Source organism: Lithobates pipiens, unplaced genomic scaffold (genome assembly GCF_037356315.1).
Source record: "Lithobates pipiens isolate NorthernLeopardFrog02 unplaced genomic scaffold, aLitPip1_a1.2 Scaffold_22, whole genome shotgun sequence".
NCBI lineage: Eukaryota > Metazoa > Chordata > Amphibia > Anura > Ranidae > Lithobates > Lithobates pipiens.
The window spans coordinates 152,173,144-152,196,671 of record NW_027507784.1 but is presented as its reverse complement, the minus strand read 5'-3'; the positions used below and the strand labels follow the sequence as shown (position 1 = coordinate 152,196,671).

Below are 23,528 nucleotides of genomic sequence, written 5' to 3'. Positions count from 1 at the left end.
AAACCCCACAAAACTGAGGATCCCCTCTTTTGTGTACAGTCATTTAAATGACAAGTTTTATATATATATATGAAAAAGAGGGGAAAAACTGCGCTACGGGAAAAAGAAGCAAATAGTGTTGAACGGAAGCTGCAATTCAAATATATACCAAAAATATATCAAACAAAAATAGAAAAAAGAAGAACTGCGCTAGCCACAAGATACCCAATGTGATTAGGGTATATGAAAGTATCAGACCCACACTGTGGGTCTTAGTATCTAGTGTGTTAATATTGTGAATTCCCCAAACTCAATATATGTGCATCAAACTCTGTGCATAAACCCCTAAACCATAAAGATAAGAATATAAAGAATATATATTTGCTATTAGGCATAAATGACCTATCGAAAAAATACTAAATCTGCGTTCAGAGACACTCTGTATAATGTCCATACAGTCACATATCAAAAAAATTTGAAAAATTTAATAAAAAATAAACATAAAAAATAAATGTCCATATAGTGAATGAACACCAGTGAAACAAAAATTTCAAATGAGGTACGGCAATAAAGAAAAGTTCCAAACGACTGAATTGCAAATGCACGGATTGAAAATCTTCTCCAAAGACGTGGTGTGCTTATCCCATCACCGAAATAAATGAATCAGCTCCTTACCAGATCCAGACGACCCCCCGTTACAGAGGGTCACCACAAGCAGTAGTAGTCAAAAGGGTGTCCGGATAGCGCCTCCTCCTCAGATGGTCACGAATCTTCCACACGATGGGGTTATGGCTGTTACTCACTCCCAACACGACGTGGTGTCACATAAGGGAAAACATAGGCTCCAGATAGTGTAAAACCAAATGACTTTAATTCAGGGGTATAGTTGTTGCTTAGGAAGGAGTGAGAAGAGAATGACAGCTCTGTCATTCTCTTCTCACTCCTTCCTAAGCAACAACTATACCCCTGAATTAAAGTCATTTGGTTTTACACTATCTGGAGCCTATGTTTTCCCTTATGTGACACCACGTCGTGTTGGGAGTGAGTAACAGCCATAACCCCATCGTGTGGAAGATTCGTGACCATCTGAGGAGGAGGCGCTATCCGGACACCCTTTTGACTACTACTGCTTGTGGTGACCCTCTGTAACGGGGGGTCGTCTGGATCTGGTAAGGAGCTGATTCATTTATTTCGGTGATGGGATAAGCACACCACGTCTTTGGAGAAGATTTTCAATCCGTGCATTTGCAATTCAGTCGTTTGGAACTTTTCTTTATTGCCGTACCTCATTTGAAATTTTTGTTTCACTGGTGTTCATTCACTATATGGACATTTATTTTTTATGTTTATTTTTTATTTAATTTTTCAAATTTTTTTGATATGTGACTGTATGGACATTATACAGAGTGTCTCTGAACGCAGATTTAGTCTTTTTTCGATAGGTCATTTATGCCTAATAGCAAATATATATTCTTTATATTCTTATCTTTATGGTTTAGGGGTTTATGCACAGAGTTTGATGCACATATATTGAGTTTGGGGAATTCACAATATTAACACACTAGATACTAAGACCCACAGTGTGGGTCTGATACTTTCATATACCCTAATCACATTGGGTATCTTGTGGCTAGCGCAGTTCTTCTTTTTTCTATTTATATATATATATATATATATATATATATATATATATATATATATGTATGTATGTATATATACAATAATAATATATAATGATATGATATGATATAATGATATATAAAATAATCAAGATCAATTTTTCAAGATTTATTCGTAAATAAAACTCTCATCCCTTTAATAAATTAGTTGGTCACTTTATTTGCACAACAGAGATAAAACAAATGGCACTGCAGATTTGGCAAAAAGAGTCACAAAACGACCAACATAGAAAAACAAATACAAGAATGTAAATCTACTTGTTCCTTAGGAGAGTTGAAGTCCATCTCCTACTCAGGGAACCGGCATAATGAAACGCAGTATGAACATCTACTGTATCTTCTGCATATCCCCGGTAGTTATGGCCTTCGGCCAACAATTAATCCTTACATTTTGTAAGACTCAGTTCATATTCATACTGCAGAAAAATACATAGATACAAATAAATACACAAACATAGGATTATAAATCCTGTATGGCATCTACAAGGTTTTCTCATTAGGACAGTATTATCATGTTTACTCTATATTGGTGTTTGTGAAACTTTTATCCCCTGCAGAATCTAATACAGACCTTACAGAAGATGTGAGATGAAGTAATGGCTTACTTACAGAACCTTCTCAAGCTCTTTTCTGAGGCGTTTTCTTTCCATATGTGTTTCAGAGCACACACCCTGTCAATGACAGTGACAGAATCAGTGGAAATATTATGACAGTAAAATGTTTCTGGCATATTTCCCTTGCCTATGTCACTAACGGACACTTGGAGGGCACCAAGAACTTGATAGATGTTCTACCCCTTTCCCTATCTAAGGCCTAAGGCCCTGGGGTCCAATTCTGAACAAGTTTTCTTTCCATTTTGTGATCCGATGGTGCCACCGTTCATTTCAAAATTTGACCAACCAAGCCTTCAATTTTACCTCATGTTTCTATAGAAAAAAAATGTGTGGCTGGGAATCTTCCTCTCTTTCCAGGTCACAGCTCATGTGCATTTCTTTTTCGATTATATTTCTTGTTTGTCCCAAAATTTCCAACACGGCCAATCAGTTAAATTCAATGGCCTCCCAAAAATCAGCCATTGCTGCAGCCCATTTATGGTGCAAAATTTGAAAGAAAATTCTTAGTTACGATTTTCATAAGAAAAATCTTTCGTATGCACTGTTTGATTATCAGTGTAGTCCCCCCAGGATACCCACCCATGGCCACCAGGGATGCCCACTCATGGCCACCGGGGATGCCCACTCATGGCCACCAGGGATGCCCATCCATGGCCAGCAAGGATGCTCACCCATGGCCACCAGGGATACCCACCCATGACCACCAGGTAAGCCCACTGGGGCCCACAAGGGATGGCAATCATTGCCCATTAGGGATGGCACTCTGTGCCCATCAGTGATGCCTGTCAGTGCCTCTGATCAGTGCTGCCTATCAGTGCCAACCATCAGTGCCCATCAGTGCGGCCTATACCTGCCCTCCAGTGCCACCTTTGAGTGCCAATCAGTACTTCCTATGAGTGCTCATCAGTGCCACCTATCAGTGCCCATCAGTGCCACCTATGATTGCTCATCAGTGCTGCCTATCAATGCCACCTATCAGTGCCCATCAGTGCTGCTTATCAGTGCCACCTATCAGTGCTGCATATCAGTGCCACCTCCTCAATGCCACCACATCAGTGCCAATCAGTACTGCCTCATCAGTGCCTGTCAGTGAAGCTTCATCAGTGCCCATCAGTGAAGGAGAAAACTTACTTATTTACAAATTCATGTAACAGAAAAAAAGAAAAAAACATTTTTTCAAAATGTTTGGTCCATTTTTATTTGTAGCGCAAAAAATAAAAACCCCAGAGGTGATCAAATACCACCAAAAGAAATCTATATTTGTGGGAAAAAAATTATAAAAGTTTTGTTTGGATACAGCGTTGCATGAACGCGCAAATGTCATTCCAAATGGGAGAGTGGTGAAAGATGAAAATTGGTCTAGGCCGGAAGGTGTATTAGTGCCCTGTATTGAAGTGGCTAAAGTGGATGTAAACCCTCACACATATATACATATATATGTATATATATATATATATATATATATATATAGTGCCTTGTGAAAGTATTCAGCCCCCTTGAACTTTTCAACCTTTTGCCATATTTTAGGCTTCAAACATAAAGATATAAAATTTTAATTTTTTGTGAAGATTCACCAACAAGTGGGACACAATTGTGAAGTGGAACGAAATCTATTGGATATTTTAAACTTTCAGTGCAGCAAACTCACTCCAGAAGTTCAGCGAGGATCTCTGAATGATCCAATGTTGTCCTAAATGACTGATGGTGATAAATAGAATCCACCTGTGTGTAATCAAGTCTCTGTATAAATGCACCTGCTCTGTGATAGTCTAAGGGTTCTGTTGAAAGCGCAGAGAGCATCATGAAGACCAAGGAACACACCAGGTCCGTAATACTGTTGTGGAGAAGTTTAAAGCCGGATTTGGATACAAAAAGATTTCCCAAGCTTTAAACATCCCAAGGAGCACTGTGCAAGCGATCATTTTGAAATGGAAGGAGTATCAGACCACTGCAAATCTACCAAGACCTGGCCGTCCCTCTAAACTTTCAGCTCAGACAAGGAGAAGACTGATCAGAGATGCAGCCAAGAGGCCCATGATCACTCTGGATGAACTGCAGAGAACTACAGCTGAGGTGGGAGAGTCTGTCCATAGGACAACAATCCGTCGTACACTGCACAAATCTGGCCTTTATGGAAGAGTGGCAAGAAGAAAGCCATTTCTCCAAGATATCCATAAAAAGTCTCATCTAAAGTTTGCCACAAGCCACCTGGGAGACACACCAAACATGTGGAAGAAGGTGCTCTGGTCGGATGAAACCAAAATCGAACTTTTTGCCCACAATGCAAAAAGATATGTTTGGCGTAAAAGCAACACAGCTCATCACCCTCAACACACCATCCCCACTGTCAAACATGGTGGTGGCAGCATCATGGTTTGGGCCTGCTTTTCTTCAGCAGGGACAGGGAAGATGATTAAAATTGAGGGGAAGATGGATGCAGCCAAATACAGGACCATTCTGGATGAAAACCTGTTGGAGTCTGCAAAAGACCTGAAACTGGGACGGAGATTTATCTTCCAACAAGACAATGATCCCAAACATACAGCAAAATCTACAAAGGAATGGTTCACAAATAAACGTATCCAGGTGTTAGAATGGCCAAGTCAAAGTCCAGACCTGAATCCAATCGAGAATCTGTGGAAAGAGCTGAAAACTGCTGTTCACAAACGCTCTCCATCCAACCTCACTGAGCTCGAGCTGTTTTGCAAGGAAGAATGGGCAAGAATTTCAGTCTCTCGATGTGCAAAACTGATAGAGACATACCCCAAGCGACTTGCAGCTGTAATCGCAGCAAAAGGTGGCTCTACAAAGTATTAACGCAAAGGGGGTGAATAATTTTGCACGCCCCACTTTTCATTTTTTTATTAGTTAAAAAAGTTTAAAAAATCCAATAGATTTCGTTCCACTTCACAATTGTGTTCCACTTGTTGGTGATTCTTCACAAAAAATTAAAATTTCATATCTTTATGTTTGAAGCCTTAAATGTGGCAAAAGGTTGAAAAGTTCAAGGGGGCCGAATACTTTCGCAAGGCACTGTATATATATATATATATATATATATACTCAGTGAAGTGAACAGCCTCAGATGATACACAGAGATCAAACAAATCTCCCTACATAAGTTTTATAGGTATATCTGCTGTCTGTCTGTCTGATTTTACGATCAGCTGTTGTGACGGCGATACATCACCTGCGCACAATAGCAGACAGAAGAACATTTTCTGTCAGATTGTGACCCGCGCTCCTGTGGAGAGTTCATGTCGGTGAGGGGCGGATTTGTACATGTTGTGGGCGGATTTATAAATGATGGGCAGTTGGGGGCGGAATTTTTATTCAGATAGAAAAATCCACCCTTCAGTTGACGCAAGCGTCCAGGAAGAATAGCAGAAAAATATGCGTTTTGCAGCACTGCCCATCATTGAATTATCTTGCCCCCATCTTGTACTAATCCGTCCCTCACCGACATTAACTCATCACGGGAGGGCAGCGCACAATCCAACAGTAAAATTTCTTCTGTTGGCTATTGTGCACAGACACCGTCTCACCGTTACAACAGCTGATCGTAAAATCAGCTGTTGTGCTGTTCCATACGGCGCATGCGTGGCGCATGCACCGTTCATCCCGGACACTTCTTGATAGCGGGCACTTCTCGACAGAACAACTGCAAGCTTACTGCTAATTTGATTATAGCAACCTCCCCCAACACTGCAGATATATGTGCCTAGCTCACATTTCATGAATTGGGTTTACATCCACTTTAACCACTTCAGCCCCGGAAGGATTTATCCCCTTTATGACCAGGCCATTTTTTGCGATACGGTGCTGTGTCAGTGTGTTTTTTTTTTGGTGGTATTTGATCACTTCTGCGGTTTTTATTTTTTGCGCTATAAACAAAAAAAGACTGACAATTTTGAAAAAAATATATTTTTTTTTACTTTCTTCTATAATACATATCCAAAATAAAAAATGTAAAAAAAAAAAGTTTCTTCATCATTTTAGGCCAATATGTATTCTTTCTTTTACATGTTTTTGATAAAAAAAACTTGCAATAAGCGTATATTGATTGGTTTGCGCAAAAGTTATAGTGTCTACAAAATAGGGGATAGATTTAATGGGTAATGACGTTGATCAATTTATTTTTATTTTTTTTGTGGCACTGCGACATTGCAGGGGACAAATCTGACACCCCAGTGACACTGTTTGGGGAACATTGACATTATTACAGTGATCAGTGCTAAAAAAAATGCACAGATCAATGTCTAAATGAGACATGCAGGGAAGGGGTTAACACTAGGGGGCGATCAAGGGGTTAACTGTGTTCCTTGGGTGTGTTCTAACTGTGTGGGGGATGGGACAACACAGAGATCGCTGTTCCTGATCACTAGTAACAGCAGATCTCAGTATTGTCCCCTGTCAGAATGGAGATCCGCCTTATTTACATAATAAGTTTTGCCTCTCTGTACCGCAATCGTTGGTGGCCCGCGGACATCAAGTCATGCCCACATTACCACATGCACAGACCGAAGTATGGGTACGTCGGTTTGCGTAGCCAAGCCGCCTTGTTGCAGTATATATGCGGAAGGCGGTCGGCAAGTGGTTAGAGAGATATTAAAGTCTTGTTTTTTTTCTGTAAAATAACAAACATGTTATACTTACCGGCTCTGTGCAGTGGTTTTGCACAGAGCAGCCCAGATCCTCCTCTTTTAAGGTCCCACTCTGGCGCTCCTGGCATTTCTCCTGCCGGATACTTCCACAACAAGCAGCTTGCTCTGGGGGCAGCCAAGCAGACACGCCCCTGCCCCATGGCTCTGTGTGTTCATTCACACATGGAGCAGTGACTCAGCCCCGTCTCTGTCTTCTGATTAACTCACTGGCTGTGATTGACAGCAGTGGGAGCCAATGGGCAAAAAAGCTTTCTCCATACTTCTCCTTTAAAACTAAACTCTGGCATAACCAAACATTGTCTAAATACAACAGACATGTACAGTATCTCACAAAAGTGAGTACACCCCTTACTTTTTTGTAAATATTTTATTATATATTTTCATGTAACAGCCCTGAAGAAATGCCACTTTGCTACAATGTAAAGTAGTTTGTGTACAGCTTGTAGAGTGTACAGCTTGTACAGTGTAAATCTGCTGTCCCCTCAAAATAAGCCTACTTTCACACTGGGGCGTCGCTGGCGGTAAAGCGGCGCTATATTTAGCTGTGATTTACCGTCATTTTAGCGACGCTATGCGGCCACTAGCGGGGCAGTTTTAACCCCCGCTATCAGCCAAAAATGGGTTAAAACCACCCGTAAAGTGCCGCTGCAGCAGCGCTTTGCAGGCGGGTTTGTAGCGCTGTCCCATTGTTTTCAATAGGAAGGGGCTCTTTAGGAGCGGTGAATACACCGCTCTTACAGCGTTCCAAAGATGGGGCTTGCAGGACTCTTTTAACTGCCCTGCAAGCGCACCGCTCCAGTATGCAGCAGCAGCTGTTTCAGGGCTCTTTGCAGGCGCTATTTTTAGCACTTTAGCGCCTGCAAAGCGTCTCAGTGTGAAAACAGCCTTACTTAACACACAGCAATTAATGTCTAAACTCCTGGCAACAAAAGTGAGTACACCCCTACGTGAAAATTTCCAAATAGGGCCCAAAGTTTCAATATTTTACCCCTTGTGCAGGGTGACTGGTCTTGTCTCCACCCCCTCCTATAGTTCAACCAGCATCTTGTAGTGGGTGTGGCCTGCTGGGTTTCTCGAACAGCTCTGCTTTCTGCACAGGCTATGCACAGCACAGTGATGATGTCATTGCTATTTTACAACTTTGTTTGCAAAGGTATTTTTTGCATATAAATTGGATCTCTAACCTTAGTAGGTATTGAAGAACTATATATATAGTATATATACGGGGGGTATCAGAAAGCTGCCAGGATGCTTAGTGCACTGATCCAAATCATTTGGTGGAGGGGAATTATGGTGTGGGGTTGTATTTCAGGGGTTGGCCTTGGCCCCTTATTTCCAGTGAAGGGAACTCTTAAGGCATCAGCATACAAAGACAGTATGGACAATTCAATGCTCCCAACTTTGTGGATGTTTTGGGGGTGGCCCCTTTCTGTTCCAACATGACTGCGCACCAGTGCACAAAGAAAAGTCCATAAAGATATGGATGAGCGAGTTTGGGGTGGAGGAAATTGACTGGCCTGCTCCTGACCTTAAAGTGGTTGTAAACCCTTACAAACCACTTTGACCTACAGGTAGGCCTAGATTAAGGCTTACCTGTAGGTCCAAGAAATATCTCCTAAACCTGTGGGTTTAGGAGATATTTCCAAAAAGACAGCCACCACTGTCTATGGCGCATGCGCCGTAGACAGTGGCGCGCAGGCGCACTGGGCAGGCCGCAGATCGCAGCTATATGTGCATGCGCGGGAGTGACGTCATCGCTGCTCCGGCGCTGTGATTCGTAGACCCGGAAGTCACTCCGGGATCCATGGCAGCGGCAGACATGAAGACGGAGGACCACTTCGGGGGTTTCGTTCTCAGGTAAGTTATTCATAATAAGCTAGTATGCTATGCATACTAGCTCATTATGCCTTTACCTTGCAGGTTGCTTCCCCCCCCCCCCCCCCCATGGGTTTACAACTACTTTAACCTGATAGAACACCTTTAGGATGAATTAGAGTGAAGACTGCGAGCCAAGCCTTTTTGTCCAACATCAGTACCTAACCTCACAAGTACTCTTCTGGAAGGATGGTCAAACATTCCCATAAACCTTGTGGACAGCCTTCCCAGAAGAGCTGAACCTGTTATAGCTGCAAAGGGTGAGCCAACTCAATATTGAGCCCTGTACACACGATCGGACTTTCTGCCAACAAAACCGTGGGTTTTTGTTGGAAGGGTGTTGGCTCAAACTTGTCTTGCATACACACAGTCACACAAATGTTGGGTAACAATTTTACGAATGTGGTGACGTAAAAGACGTACGACGGGCCAAGAAAAAAGAAGTTCAATAGCCAGTGCGGCTCCTTCTGCTTGATTCCAAGCATGCCTGAACTTTAGTGCTTCGGGCTTGTGTACACACGATCGGACATTCCGCCAACAAAGTTTTGTTGGGTAAAATCTGAGGACCTGCTATCAAACATTTGTTTGCAGAAAGTCCAACAGCAAATGTTCAATGAAACATACACATGGTCTGACTTTCCGACAACTAGCTCACATCCAACATTTGCCGTCGGAAAATCCGACCGTGCGTATGCTGCATTAGACTGGGATGCCATTAAAGCTCATGCACATGTAAAGTGGGGCATCCCAATGCTTTTGGCAATATTGTACTGTATAAATATAAATATACTGTATATATATATATATATATATATATATATATATATAATTTTTAAATTTTTATTTTATATTTTTATGAAAAGTTTAGTGCCCGGAGGTATATAGCACTGACAATTTACGCAGTGCTTTACATATATAGTGTACATTCACATCAGTCCCTGCACTTATGGATACTACAATCTAAGGTCCCTGGTTCACATTCCTACATACACATTCTAGCTGCTTGCTGACTGGCTCATGCCGTTTTACGTCGGCAGAAGGGCACGTACAGGCAGATTAATATACTTGTACATTGCCCTTTAAGAATTGGTTTGTGGGCGCACGCAGCCGCGACATCCGTGAGTGTGATCACGGGTCCCGCAGACTCGATGTCCACGAGGTACCCGCGATCGTCTCACGGAGAGGAAGAATGGGGAAATGCTAATGTAAACAAGCATTTCCCCATTCTGCCTAGTGATACTGACACTGATCATTGCTCCCTGTAATCGGGAGCGGTGATCAGTGTCGTGTCACACATAGCCCCTCCCCCCACCGTTAGAATCACTCCCTAGGACACACTCGACCCCTACAGCTCCATCTAGTGGTTAACCCCTTCACTGCCAGTCACATTTACAAAGTAATCAATGCATTTTTAATTGCACTGATCGCTGTATAAATGTGAATGGTCCCAAAATCCTGCTAAAAGTGTCCGATGTGTCCGCCATAATGTTGTAGTCATGATAAAAATCTCTGATCGCCGTCATTACTTGTATAAAAAACAATTAATAATAAAAATGCCATAAAGCTATCCCCTATTTTGTAGACGCTATAACTTTTTGCGCAAACCAATCAATAAACACTTATTATATATGTATATATAATAATATATATGTATATATAAATATGTAGAAGAATACGTATCAGCCTAAACTGAGGAAAAAAAAGTTTTTTTATATTTTTTGGGGGGATATTTATTATAGCAAAACGTAAAAAAGAATAAGTTTTTTTCAAAATTGTTTCTTTTTTTGTTTATAGTGTAAAAAATAAAAACCGCAGAGGTGATCAAATACCACCAGATAAATCTCTATGTGTGGGGGAAAAAGGACAGCAATTTTGTTTGGGAGCAACGTCGCACGGCCACGCAATTGTCAGTTAAATCTACGCAAGTGCCGAATCGCAAAAAGTGCTCTGATCTTTGGGCAGCCAAATGGTCCAGGGCTTAAGTGACGAGGGACAATTTGAGACAGGAGACAATTAACCTACAAGCATGTCTTTGAAGTGTGGGAGGACACCAGGTAGGCACAGTGAGAGCATGTAGGTAGTGCTGTGGTTGGTGGGATTCAAACTGGTGACCCTAGTGCTGCCAGGCGGAAGTGTTCAGCAGTTCAATTTTAACACCCCAAGTGCTGAATTTATGTAAAAAACAAATGTTTAGCACTATGGGCAGCATGGTCTCTATAGCATATCGGTTCTAAAATGTAATGATGTGCCATGCCAACCTGTGGCTATGGTTATAAATAGGTCAAATGACGGAGTGATCACTTGTAAACAAACCGGCGTCATGTTATGACGCCGGTTCCTCCCCCCCCCTCTCTGTACCGATCGGAACAGCAGAAGGGGAAGAGATTGGTGTCAGCAGCGCTGTGGGCTGCATCTGCAGTGCCCACAGTGCTGCTGACCGAAAATTAACCCCTCAATTCCCTTCCAATACCCTGCAATACCCTGCCAATACTCTGCAATACCGGCCAATACTCTGCAATACCCACCAATACTCTGCAATACCCGCCAATACCCACCAATACTCTGCAATACCCGCCAATACTCTGCAATACCCGCCAATACTCTCCAATACTCTGCAATGCCCGCCAATACTCTGCAATGCTCACCAATACCCTGCCAATACTCTGCCATAAATTGCCATACCCAGCCATACTCGGAGATACCCTTCAATACCCAGCCATACTCTGCAATACCCAGCCATACTCGGAGATACCCTGCATTGCAATACCCAGCCATACTCTGCAATACCCAGCCATACTCAGTGATACCCTGCAATACCCAACCATACTCGGTGATACCCTACAATACCCAGCCGTACTCGGTGATACCCTACAATACCCAGCCATAGTCGGTGATACCCTGCAATACCCAGCCATAGTCGGTGATATCCTGCAATACCCAGTCAGCTATCATATGATGTCCTTGACTTTGTGCGGGGATATCTGAATGATGGGTGTAGCTACAGGCTCAGGGATGTTTACATTCCTTGTAATAGGAATAAAAAGGAATCAAAACATTTATTTTTGGGGAAAAAAATGTCAAACTAAAATAAATAAAGTAAAATGAACAATAAAAAAAAAAAATGTAAAGCGCCCCTGTACCCATGTGCTCACATGCAGAAGCGAACGCATACGTAAGTCCCGCCCACATATGAAAACGGTGTTCAAACCACACATGTGAGCTATCACTGTGAACGTTAGAGTGAGAGCAATAATTCTGGCCCTAGACCTCCCCTGTAACTCAAAACATGTAACCAGTATAATAATGTAAAGTGTAGCCTATGGGGATTTTTAAGTAGCGACGTTTGGCGCCATTCCACGAGCGTGTGCAATTTTGAAGAGTGACATGTTAGGTATCTATTTACTCAGCGTAACTTCATCTTTCGTATTATGCAAAAACATTGGGCTAACTTTACTGTTTAGTTTTTTTTTTTAAGCACAAAACAGTTTTTTTCCCCAAAAAAACGCATTTGAAAAATTGCTGCGCAAATACCGTGCGAGATAAAAAAGTTGCCATGACCACCATTGTATTCGCTAGGGTCTTTGCTAAAAAAAACATATATAATGTTTTGGGGTTCTATGTAATTTTCTAGCAAATAAATGATGATTTTTACATGTAGGAGAGAAATGTCAGAATTGTCCAAGATGCTCCAGAACGCCTGATCGTGCTCCTTGCATGTTGGGGCTCTGTATGTGGCCAGGCTGTGTAAAAGTCTCACACATGTGGTATCGCCATACTCAGGAGTAATAGCAGAATGTGTTTTGGGGTGTAATTTGGGGTATGCATATGCTGTGCGTGAGAAATAAACTGATATTATGACAATTTTGTGAAAAAAAAAAGGAAAAAAATATTGATTTTGCAAAGAATTTTGGGAAAAAATTACAACTTCAAAAAACTCATCATGCCTCTTACTAAATACCTTGGAATGTCTTCTTTCCAGAAAGGGGTCATTTGGGGGGTATTTGTACTTTTATGGCATGTTAGGGTCTCAAGAATTGAAATAGGCCGTCAGTACTTCAGGTGTGATCAATTTTCAGATATTGGCACCATAGCTTGTGGACTCTATAACTTTCACATGGACCAAATAATATCCACCAATTTGTACTTATTTTTACCAAAGATATGCAGTAGTATAAATTTTGGCCAAAATTTATGAAGAAAAATTACTATTCTGCTAAATTTTATAACAGAAACGAAGAAAAATTCATTTTTTTTACAGAATTTTCAGTCTTTTTTCTTTTATAGCACAAAAAATAAAAAACCCAGCGGTGATTAAATACCACCAAAAGAAAGCTCTATTTGTGTGAAAAAAGGAAAAAAATTCATATGGGTACAGTGTTGCATGACTGAGTAATTGTCATTCAAAATGTGAGAGCACCGAAAGCTGAAAATTGGTCTGGTTATTAAGGGTGTTTAAGTGCCCAGTGGTCAAGTGGTTAAACATTGAAATGCCAACAACTGTGATTTGATGTGCCTGACGTGCAGAATAATGCACACAGCTGCATATACATATATACTACAAGAAGCCTATTGGAAATGAGAAAAGGCTTGCATTTTAGGCATAGACTATGCTCATTAAAACATGCATCTAAATATAGTTCCTAACACAGCTAAAGATAGGCAAATCTCTATGATTGTCTTTTTTCTTGGCCCGTGGCAATGCTTAGCCTTTTATGGGTGCCTTACATTTGTAGAATTTATTCAAAGCACTTCTTAAAATGATGTTTTCAATGTGAAGAATACAGTAAAAGGAAGAAACAGAAATCTAAATAAGGCAACAGTATATGGTCAAGGCTCCAAATGCGCACACACACAAACACACACACATATATACACATTTACAAATCCAATGCAATAGACATTATTAATAGGGAAATTGTAATATTTTCTTACCCAGTTAGTATAACCAGTTTCCCTGTTCTTCTTGTACTGCTGCGGCTTACTGAAGGAGCAGCAGATAATGGTTTGCATACAGCATGCTGGCTTTTTTACGTCTTATGTTGCTATGAAACCACATAGTGTATTGCACAATACACTTGAGCTGTCTGTGAGCTGTAAAGCCTGCATTATATTACCTGCTTTATATATCCTCATATTAGGTTTCTTGAGCCAAAGGGAAACCTGAGGCCGCAGTGCTTTTGCATACAATAGGCAAAGCTGCTTACAGTTACTGTAAGTGTAAACTTTAATGGTCACGTGTCCCCGGGATGTTGTTTCTGGCGTAAAGGAATAGCTATGGAATTCTTTAGGACAGAGAAATTGGACACACTGAGGAATATTTAACCACATCAATACTGGGCACTTTCTCTTCCTTCCCAGACCAATTTTCAGCTTTCAGCGCTCTCGCACTTTCAATCACAATTGCACGGTCATGCAACAAATAGAGCTTTCTTTTGGTGGTATTTATTGACGACTCCGTTTTTTTGGGGTTTTTTTGCGATATAAGCAAAAAAAGAGTGGAAATTTGGAAAAAAACAAAATTTTCTTATTCTGTTTTAAAAGAAATGCAATAAAATCTAATTTTGTCATAAATTTAAGCCAAAATGTATTCTTGATAAGTATAAATGGTGCTGCGCTTCTGCCGTGAGAGTGAAAATTTAAAGGAATTAAAAAAATCACATCTGACCTAAATCAGAATATGGTACCAAAAATACATAATACCTATAATGACAATATATATATACCCCAAAAATACCAGGAATTAATATATATAAAAAATATATATATAAAGTGCAAAAGTGCAAAAGAATAAATATAAAGTGCAAAGAGTGAATGAATAAATTACAACTGTAAATTATATATAATGTGAAATATATATTGTGATATATATATCCCAATAAATATAGAAGAAACACAGTGTCACATAAAGTGCAAGAAAACTCTTATATAGCAACCAATAAACCGTTCTTGAATTATTGCTAGAGGTAATTCATCCGTGCCAAACCAAGTGCCAAAAAACATCCAAGTGTTCACCAACTAGTGTGTGGATTCAACAATTACCTTACAGCTGTAAGGTAAACAGCATGAATAGTAACTCCTGAAATGGATGGAAGGGAAGAGAAACACAGACCACCGTCCAGTTCCTCTAATGGCAACCCACAACGTCCGTGGTGGCTGAGGGAGGGTACTCAAAGAACAGACAGGGAATCAGCCATAGTATAGTATTTTTTTCAAAGAAATAGATTTATTAAAAAATGCAGGCTACTCACAAACATGAAGGAGACAATTGCACATAGAAAGCGAACGCCGAGCGGTCCACTCGTGCATGCTACGTCACTTAGAACCCCATTGAAGTCTATGGGACTCGAACGTTCAAAATAAAAAGTGCTAATTTTTATGGCTAATATACAAGATATTGTCCTAAAAAGGGTTTGGGGACCTGGCTCCTGCCCCCGGGGACATGGGTCGATGCCTAAATTTTTTTTTAAAACGGCCATTTTTTCGGGAGCACCGATTTTAATGACGATTAAAGTGAACAAAATGTGAAATATTCCTTTAAATATCGTGCCTGGGGGTTGTCTATAGTATGCCTGTGAAGTGGCACGTGTTTCCCGTGTTTAGAACAGTCCCTGCACAAAATTACATTTAACTGAAAAAAAGTCATTTAAAACTGCTTGCGGTTTTAATGTAATATCTGGTTCCGGCAATACGGATGAAAATCATTGAGAAAAACGGCATGGGTCACCCCCCTGCCCATTACCAGCCCCTTTGGGTCTTGTACAGATACTAAGGGGAACTCCGTACCCAAATTAAAAAAAGGAAAGGCGTGGGGCCCCCAGGCCCTATATACTCAGAACAGCAGTATACAAGTGGTGCAAACAAGACAGGGACTGTGTAGGTTTGTTGTGGTAAGTAGAATCTGTTTGTAAATTTGAACTAGTACATTTTAAAAGTGTAGCTCCAGTCAAAAAATCTATTTTTAAGATTTTTGGAAAACATAGGGAAGGGTTATCACCCCAGTATAATTTTTGTTGGGCGTCCGTCCTTTTTCATCTCACTTCCTGTTGTCTCCTTCCGTTTGCAAGTAGGAGAAGTTTGTAAGTTGGATGTTTGAAAGTAGGGGCCTGCCCTATATGCTCTGCAGAAATGGGGGCCTAAGGTGTTGCTGTTGCCACAACACTGTAAGCCCTCAAAGTGACTCTTGGTGGGCGCTGGAGCATCCTGCTGTGAACAATTATATCAAGAATTGTAATTACATGCCATTGTTGAATGAACAGGGGTAGAAAAATTGGGCCTTTGGTGGTTGTGGTGGTGGTGCCACAACACTATAAGTCCTCACAGTTACTCTCGGTGGGTGCAGGATCGGGCCCTGCTGTGAACTATTATATCAAGAATCGTAATTACATGCCCCTGTTAAACAGGGGCTGAAAAATTGGGACTTAGGCACTGGTGCTAGTGCCATGACACTGCAACCTCTCCCATATACTCTAGTTGGAGTGCAGGAATGAGCCCTGCTGCAAAGCATTGCATCAAAAATTGTATTACATGCCCCTGTTAACCAGGGGCTGAAAAATTAGGCCTTAGGCACTGGTTCTGGTGCCACGACACTGCAACCTCTCCCATATACTCTAGTTGGAGTGCAGGAATGAGCCCCGCTGCAAAGCATTGCATCAAAAATTGTATTACATGCCCCTGTTAAACAGGGGCTGAAAAATTGGGCCTTAGGCACAACAGCAATAAAGGGTAGATACAGGTGTATACTGTGCTGTGCTGTAGGCACACAACACCCACTAACTCTTGCAGATGCCTCTATGAGAAAACACCAGCAATAAAGGGTAAATACAGGTGTATACTGTGCTAGAGGCACACAACACCCACTAACTCCTGCAGATGCCTGTATGAGAGAACACCAGCAATAAAGGGTAGATACAGGTGTATACTGTGCTGTGCTGGAGGCACACAACACCCATTAACTCCTGCAGATGCCTGTATGAGAGAACACCAGCAAAAAAGGGTAGATACAGGTGTATACTGTGCTGGAGGCACACAACACCCACTAACTCCTGCAGATGCCTGTATGAGAGAACACCAGCAATAAAGGGTAGATACAGGTGTATACTGTGCTGGAGGCACACAACACCCACTAACTCCTGCAGATGCCTGAGAAAAGAATACTGTCCCTGCCTATCTAGCTCTTTCCCTGCACGCCGGAACACACTACACAAGGTCACCACGCTCGTGGCCTTATATAGTGTGGGGCGTGTACCAAACCCCCCTGAGCTATAATTGGCCCCAGGCATCCTGTCTGTGGCCAATTATTGCTCTCTTTGCTGCCGGCGCTGTGATTGGCCAAGCATGTGGGGTCACAGTGCATGCTTGGCCAATCATGAGCCAGCAATGCACTGCGATGGCGCAGTGCATTGTGGGCCATGAGTGCCACACGAATTTGGCGCGAATGGCCCATAAAGTTCAGTATTTGCCGAACGTGCGAACAGCCGATGTTCTAGTCGAACATATATGTTCGAATCGAACACCAAGCTCATCCCTAGTGGGGACATGTGTTTTGGGAACATGTGTGTTTACTTTATGTATTTTACTGTGGTGACACTAGACTGGTGATCAGTGAGTAAAAATCTGTAAAACAGCTCATACTCACTGATCACCAGCCGTCTGCAGAGATACGCTCTCCTCAGCGTCAACTTCCGTGTGAGGAGAGGAGAGCCGATTGCCTAGCAACCGGCTGCGTGTTTACATCGCATGATGGCCGTGATTGGACACGGCCATCGTGTGATCAGGAGGGCCAATCACAGAGCCCTCCTGCCGATCTAAGATGCGCCGTGTCTAGGTGACACAAGCGCATCGGGATCACGCCACTGTGTGGGAACACGCGTCCACTCAGAAGGAGAGAGCGCCCACCCGACCGTACATACGCAGTGGCCGGGTGGAAAGTAGTTAAAAAATATTGCCTTTGTGCATTTTTTTTTGCCTTTTCCTTGAGGCTCGGTTCACACCTTACACCACATCCAATTTGCATGACATTTTAAAATACGTTCAATTGAATGAGGCTGGTTCACATATGTGCGTTGCATTCGCACTCAGCATTGTCCAAAAAAAGTGTTTGTTTTCTTGCCATTGAGGTGCGAATTGCATGCACGTTATCTTCTATGGGAACGCATCTAATTGGCAGATGCATTCCGTTGTGAACAGGATAAAATCCTGACCTGATCCTGTTGTAAACATGACTTGATAATAACGCAATCCTGACCTGATCCTGATCAAAAACTGACGTGAAACGCTGAGCAACTACTTTGTCAATCAGCTGTGAAAACGGAGCTTCAATTCGCACTGCACACGTGTGAACCCAGCCTCAAAGTTTGCTCATTCCTTGGCAATGAGGAAGAGAAGAGGCAACTCTGCAGGAAACATTCCCTGTAATCACTTTGATTGGCTAATTATGGTGAATGGTGATCAAATGACAACAAACCAACAAATTACTATACAATAGTGCAGCTGGGGGAATACACGCAGACTACACTAAGCATACATTTGCTAACAATAATATATGGTTTACAGATTTTGTAATAACAAATTTAATTGGAAAGGATGCTATTTGAAGATGACTAATATTTATGCTTTGGCACATGCTATAACATACCAGAAAATGTGATAAGTGCAAACGTTATGCTATAATCATTCACAAATATCTCAAAGAGTAAAGATACAGTATCTCACATAAGTGAGTTCACACCTCTTATTTTTGTATGTATTTTATTATATCTTTTCATGTGACAACACTGAAGAAATAACAAACATGTGTCTCCCATGGTTGAGACATAGATTCTTTCATTCTTTTACTAGGGTAGAACCCACTAATTCGGGGTACTTTGTTGCAGTAAGTGGGCTTAGCACTATATGACCATATAGTGTGACCAAACCCCCGTATTTTGGAATAGGTTCAGGTGTAATTAACTAGCCTTGCAGGATAAATGTAATTTTTTTGTATGTGTGCGCTGTAATCTGTTTTCTAACACTATGAAATGACACTTTGCTACAATGTAAAGTAATGAGTGTATTGCTTGTATAACAGTATACATTTGCTGTCCCCTCAAAATAACTCAACACACAGCCCTTAATGTCTAAACCGCTGGCAACAAAAGTGAGTACACCCCCAAGTGAAAATGTCCAAATTGGGCCCAATTAGCCATTTTCCCTCCCCGTTGTCATGTGACTCGTTAGTGTTACAAGGTCTCAGGTGTGAATGGGGAGCAGGTGTTCAATTTGGTGTTATCACTCTCTCATACTGGTCACTGGAAGTTCAACATGGCACCACACGACAAAGAACTCTCTGAGGATCTGAAAAAAAAAGAATTGTTGCTCTACATAAAGATGGCCTAGGCTATAAGAAGATTGCCAAGACCCTAAAACTAAGCTGCAGCATGGTCGCCAAGACCATACAGCGGTTTCCACTCAGAACAAGCCTCACCAAGGTTGACCAAAGAAGTTGAGTGCACATGCTCACTGTCATATCCAGAGGTTGTCTTTGGGAAATAGACGTTTATGTGCTGCCAACATTTCTGCAGTGGTTGAAGGGATGGTGGGTCAGCCTGTCAGTGCTCAGACCATATGCTGCACACTGCATCAAATTGTTCTGCATGGCTGTCGTCCCAGAAGAAAGCCTCTTCTAAAGATGATGCAAAAACAGTTTGCTAAAGACAAGCAGAGTAAGGACATGGATTACTGGGGAGCTTCAGTTCATTGAGGGAAACATGAATGGCAACAGGTACTGTGACATACTGAAGCAGAGCATGATCTTCTCCCTTTGGAGACTGAGCCGTAGGGCAGGATTCCAACATAATAATGACCCCAAACACACCTCCAAGACAACCACTGCCTTGCTAAAAGAAGCTGAGGGTAAAGGTGATGGGCTCACCAAGCATGTCTCCAGACCTAAACCCTATTGAGCATCTGTGGGGCATCCTCAAATGGAAGGTGGAGGAGTGCAAGGTCTCTAACATCCACCAGCTCTGTGATGTCATCATGAAGGAACGGAAGAGGACACCAGTGGCCACCTGTGACGCTCTGGTGAACTCCATGCCCAAGAGGGTTAAGGCAGTGTTGGAAAATAATGGTGGCCACACAAAATATTGACATTTTGGGCCAATTTTGGAAATTTTTACTTAGGGGTGTATTCACTTATGTTGTCAGCAGTTTAGACTTAGAATTAATGGCTGTGCGTTGAGTTATTTTGAGGGAAATGCAAATTTACACTGTTATACAAGCTGTACACTCACTACTTTACATTGTACCAAAGTGTAATTTCTTCAGTGTTGTTACATGAAAATATATAATAAAATATTTACAAAAATGTAAGGGGTGTACTCACTTTTGTGAGATACTGTACATACTCCGCTTGTAAACTCCTGATGAAGTGGACCCAAGTCCAGGAAACGCAGTGAGTTTTGTGGAGAAACCATCATGAAACAAATACCGTTTAGATAAAAACTGGATAGAAGTTTGTAAGCTATAATTGAATTGGGCTGTCGGTATAAAATATCTATCTATGGAGAGGCATGATTTTATCAATGTATTGTTTTTAAGAAATGTGTGCTTTGTTTGTATTAAACTTTAGATTTGAACAATATATATATGTGTGTGCCATTATAATCCTGCCATATTTTAGGGAACTAGCCTATTTTTGTACAATTTCAAATGGGGATGTGGCACATAAAGGTCAATCAATTTAGAACCAACAAATTAGTTCCTAATCATCTCTACAGGACCCAAGACTGCAAGCTGCAGCCTAGTCCTGTTTTTAAAGGTCTCAAACAAAATAAATATAGTATGACTGAAAGCAAGACATGAGCAGGATTGCCCTATTTCAAATTGATCACAGTGATTGGTTGCTTATAGTAATCTCTTGTGTAGAGCTATCAGTGGTAGTTGCCTGGTCCTTCAGCTGTCCTAGTGAAGCGTTCAGCTCTCTGTTCACACCTACACAGTGCAATAGGGCGTGTGCATTTTTGTGCATTTCCATGCATTGCATTTAGTGCAGCTTACTGATTGCAATGTGCCGCCCTATGTGCAAATAACACACTAAAAAAGTCTATGAACCTTTTAAGAAAAATCCTGCGGCACCAAAACACATACTACTTAAAGTGGAAGTAAACCCATGGATTTAAACAGTTAAAAAAAAAAGCATGTCGGGAATGCTAACTGCACATTGGCTGTGCTCTCAGCCAAACTATCAAACCATCCAATGGCTGGTGTCATAACGAATCACATGTGCAGCACCATAGCAGTTGAAGATTAAACAGAGGCAAAGATGTCAGCTTCCTTGGCTGAAAACGATAGGGGAGTTTACTTCCACTTTAATTACACTGCATTTTGGCATATGCAAATGTATTGCTGGATGTAGGGGCGCCATTAAAGTGGAAGTTCAGGCAAAACCTAGCTATCACTAAACCTGTTCTCTGGCCCATTCTAAACCTAATCTATCTAACCCTGTAAAGCAGAAATCACTATACTTACCTATTCTGCAGCTGATCCGATGTCCGGTCCCAGAATCAGCTGTCAGCGGTGGCTTCAGCGTGGAGGCGTGTGTAGGAGAGGCAGCCGACAATGGAAGCCCCATAGTAAGTCTATGGGGGACCTCAATTCCCAGGCATTTCCCAGCCGTTGTCGGTCCTCTTCTGCATGCCGCTGGAAACCGGACCGGATCGGCTGCAGAATAGGTAAGCACAGCGATTTTTGCTTTACAGGGTTAGATAGATTAGGTTTAGAATGTGGCAGAGAGCAGATTACTTCGTTTTTGCCTGGACTTACACTTTAAGAATTACCGTAATGGACAAAAAAAAGAAAAAATAACTAATAGCAGAGCTGCACATCTTCAAAAGAGCTGCACATTCTTTTTGTGCATTGCGGGAACCGCGTGATTTTGTACGCATTCCTGATACACACAAATGTGAACCTAGCCTTAATTTAAAATAGGGCAGACATGAAAGGGATAAGTTCCTTTTAAATAGGCCTATAGCACATACATTTTGTAAAATGAGGTGAAAAATTTACTTTGTTAAAAATACCCAATCATGTGCATGAATTTTTGTTTGCACATGATTAGAGGATTGAAGTCAGTATAACTTCACCTCATTCACTAAGCTAGGTAAAAATTCACTTAGTAAATAGAAAATTCAATTAACTCAGCGAATGAGGTGACAATGTACTGACGTCAATCATCCAATCACATGCAAGTAAAAAAATCACTTTTTTAACACTCCAGCCCCGGAAGGATTTACCCCTTTCATGACCAGGTAATTTTTTGCGATAAGGCACTGCCTCGATTTAACTGACTATTGCCTGGACGTGTGACATTGTACCCAAACAAAATTGATGTCTTTTTTTCCCTAGAAATAGAGCTTTCTTTTGGTGGTATTTGATCACCTCTGCAGTTTTTATTTTTTGCGCTATGAACAAAAAAATAGCAACAATTTTGAAAAAAATATTTTTTTTTTTTAATTTTCTGCTATAATACATATCCAAAAAAATATATATAAAAAAACAAATGTATTCATCAGTTTAGACCAATATATATTCTGCTACATACTTTTGGTAACAAAAAATTCAATAAGCAGCACAGTGGTGTAGTGGTTAGCGCTTTCACCTAGCAGCAATAGGGTCACTGGTTCAAATCCTGACTGTGACACCATCTGCCTGGAGTTTGCATGTTCTCCCTGTGCCTGCGTGGGTTTCCTCTGTGTACTCTGGTTTCCTCCCATACTCCAAAGACATGCTGGTAGGTTAATTAGACCTTGTCTAAAAAAATTGGCCTTAAAATGTGATTGTTGTATGTGTTTGTAAGTGTGTCAGGACCTTACAGGGTAAAAGGATCACACAAAAAGCCACAGATGGACTCTGGTGGTAAGAAAGCACCCTGAGGCGATTCAGTTTGCGTAGTTAGCGCTATACAAGTCCCTCACTCCCAATAAGCGTATATTGATCGGTTTGCACAAAAGTTGTAGCGTTTACAAGATAAGGGAAAGATTTAAGGACTTTTTGTAGTTTTTACTAGTAATGGAAGCTGCGATTTTTAGCGGACTGCGACATTGCCGCAGATAAATCTGCCCCTAAGTAAATCCATGACACCAGTACAGTGATCACTGCTATAAAAATGCACTGATCACTATATAAATGGCCCTGGCAGAGAAGAGGTTAACACTAGGGGGCGATCAAGGGGTTAAGTGTTCCCTAGGGAGTGATTCTAACTGTATGGTGGACAGACTGACTGGGAGAAGAGAGAGAGATTGCTGCCCCTGATCACTAGGAACAGCTGATCTCTCTCTCCTCCCCTGTCAGAATGGGGATCCGTCTTGCTTACACTGGCAGATCCCCATTCTACCTCTCTTTTAGAGGTGGCCCGTCCATTAAGGGTGCACGGGTACCGCCCCCCCCATTCCATCGCCACCTCCCCTATCCATGCTTCCGGCCCCTTTCAGGACATCGGTGCATGATTTCCAATAGAGAGGGGCTGTTTTTTTGAAGCACTGATTAGAGCCAGAGGCTCTAATAGGCTTAATATAGGGTGGGCTCGGGTTGCAGAGAGTGTGCTCTCAGCTGACCCAGGTGTGTTACAACAGCAAATGAATATTCGCTGTTGTAACTCTAATCCTCCTCCTGGCCAATCAGGAATCGGGTTTTGACACCGGTCACCCGATTCGCTGAAAGGACAGGCGACCCTATTGGAC

General features: G+C 41.6%; 1 protein-coding gene across 2 annotated transcripts in view; it reads right to left on the bottom strand.

Annotated features, from left to right (window-relative positions):
* The window catches only part of CUNH2orf80 (chromosome unknown C2orf80 homolog), a 158,568-nt gene that overhangs the window by 55,379 nt on the left and 79,661 nt on the right, over positions 1-23,528 (bottom strand). The window contains exons 1-2 of one of the 2 annotated variants that reach the window (XM_077448465.1): positions 13,744-13,994; positions 2,268-2,329 (exon numbers count right to left, since the gene is read on the bottom strand). In XM_077448465.1, coding sequence (XP_077304591.1) covers positions 2,268-2,329; positions 13,744-13,821 — 140 coding nt within the window. In that variant the 5' untranslated portion in view covers positions 13,822-13,994. Of the gene's footprint in view, positions 1-2,267; positions 2,330-13,743; positions 13,995-23,528 lie in introns of those variants that run through there. The other variant, XM_077448466.1, reaches the window with a different exon arrangement.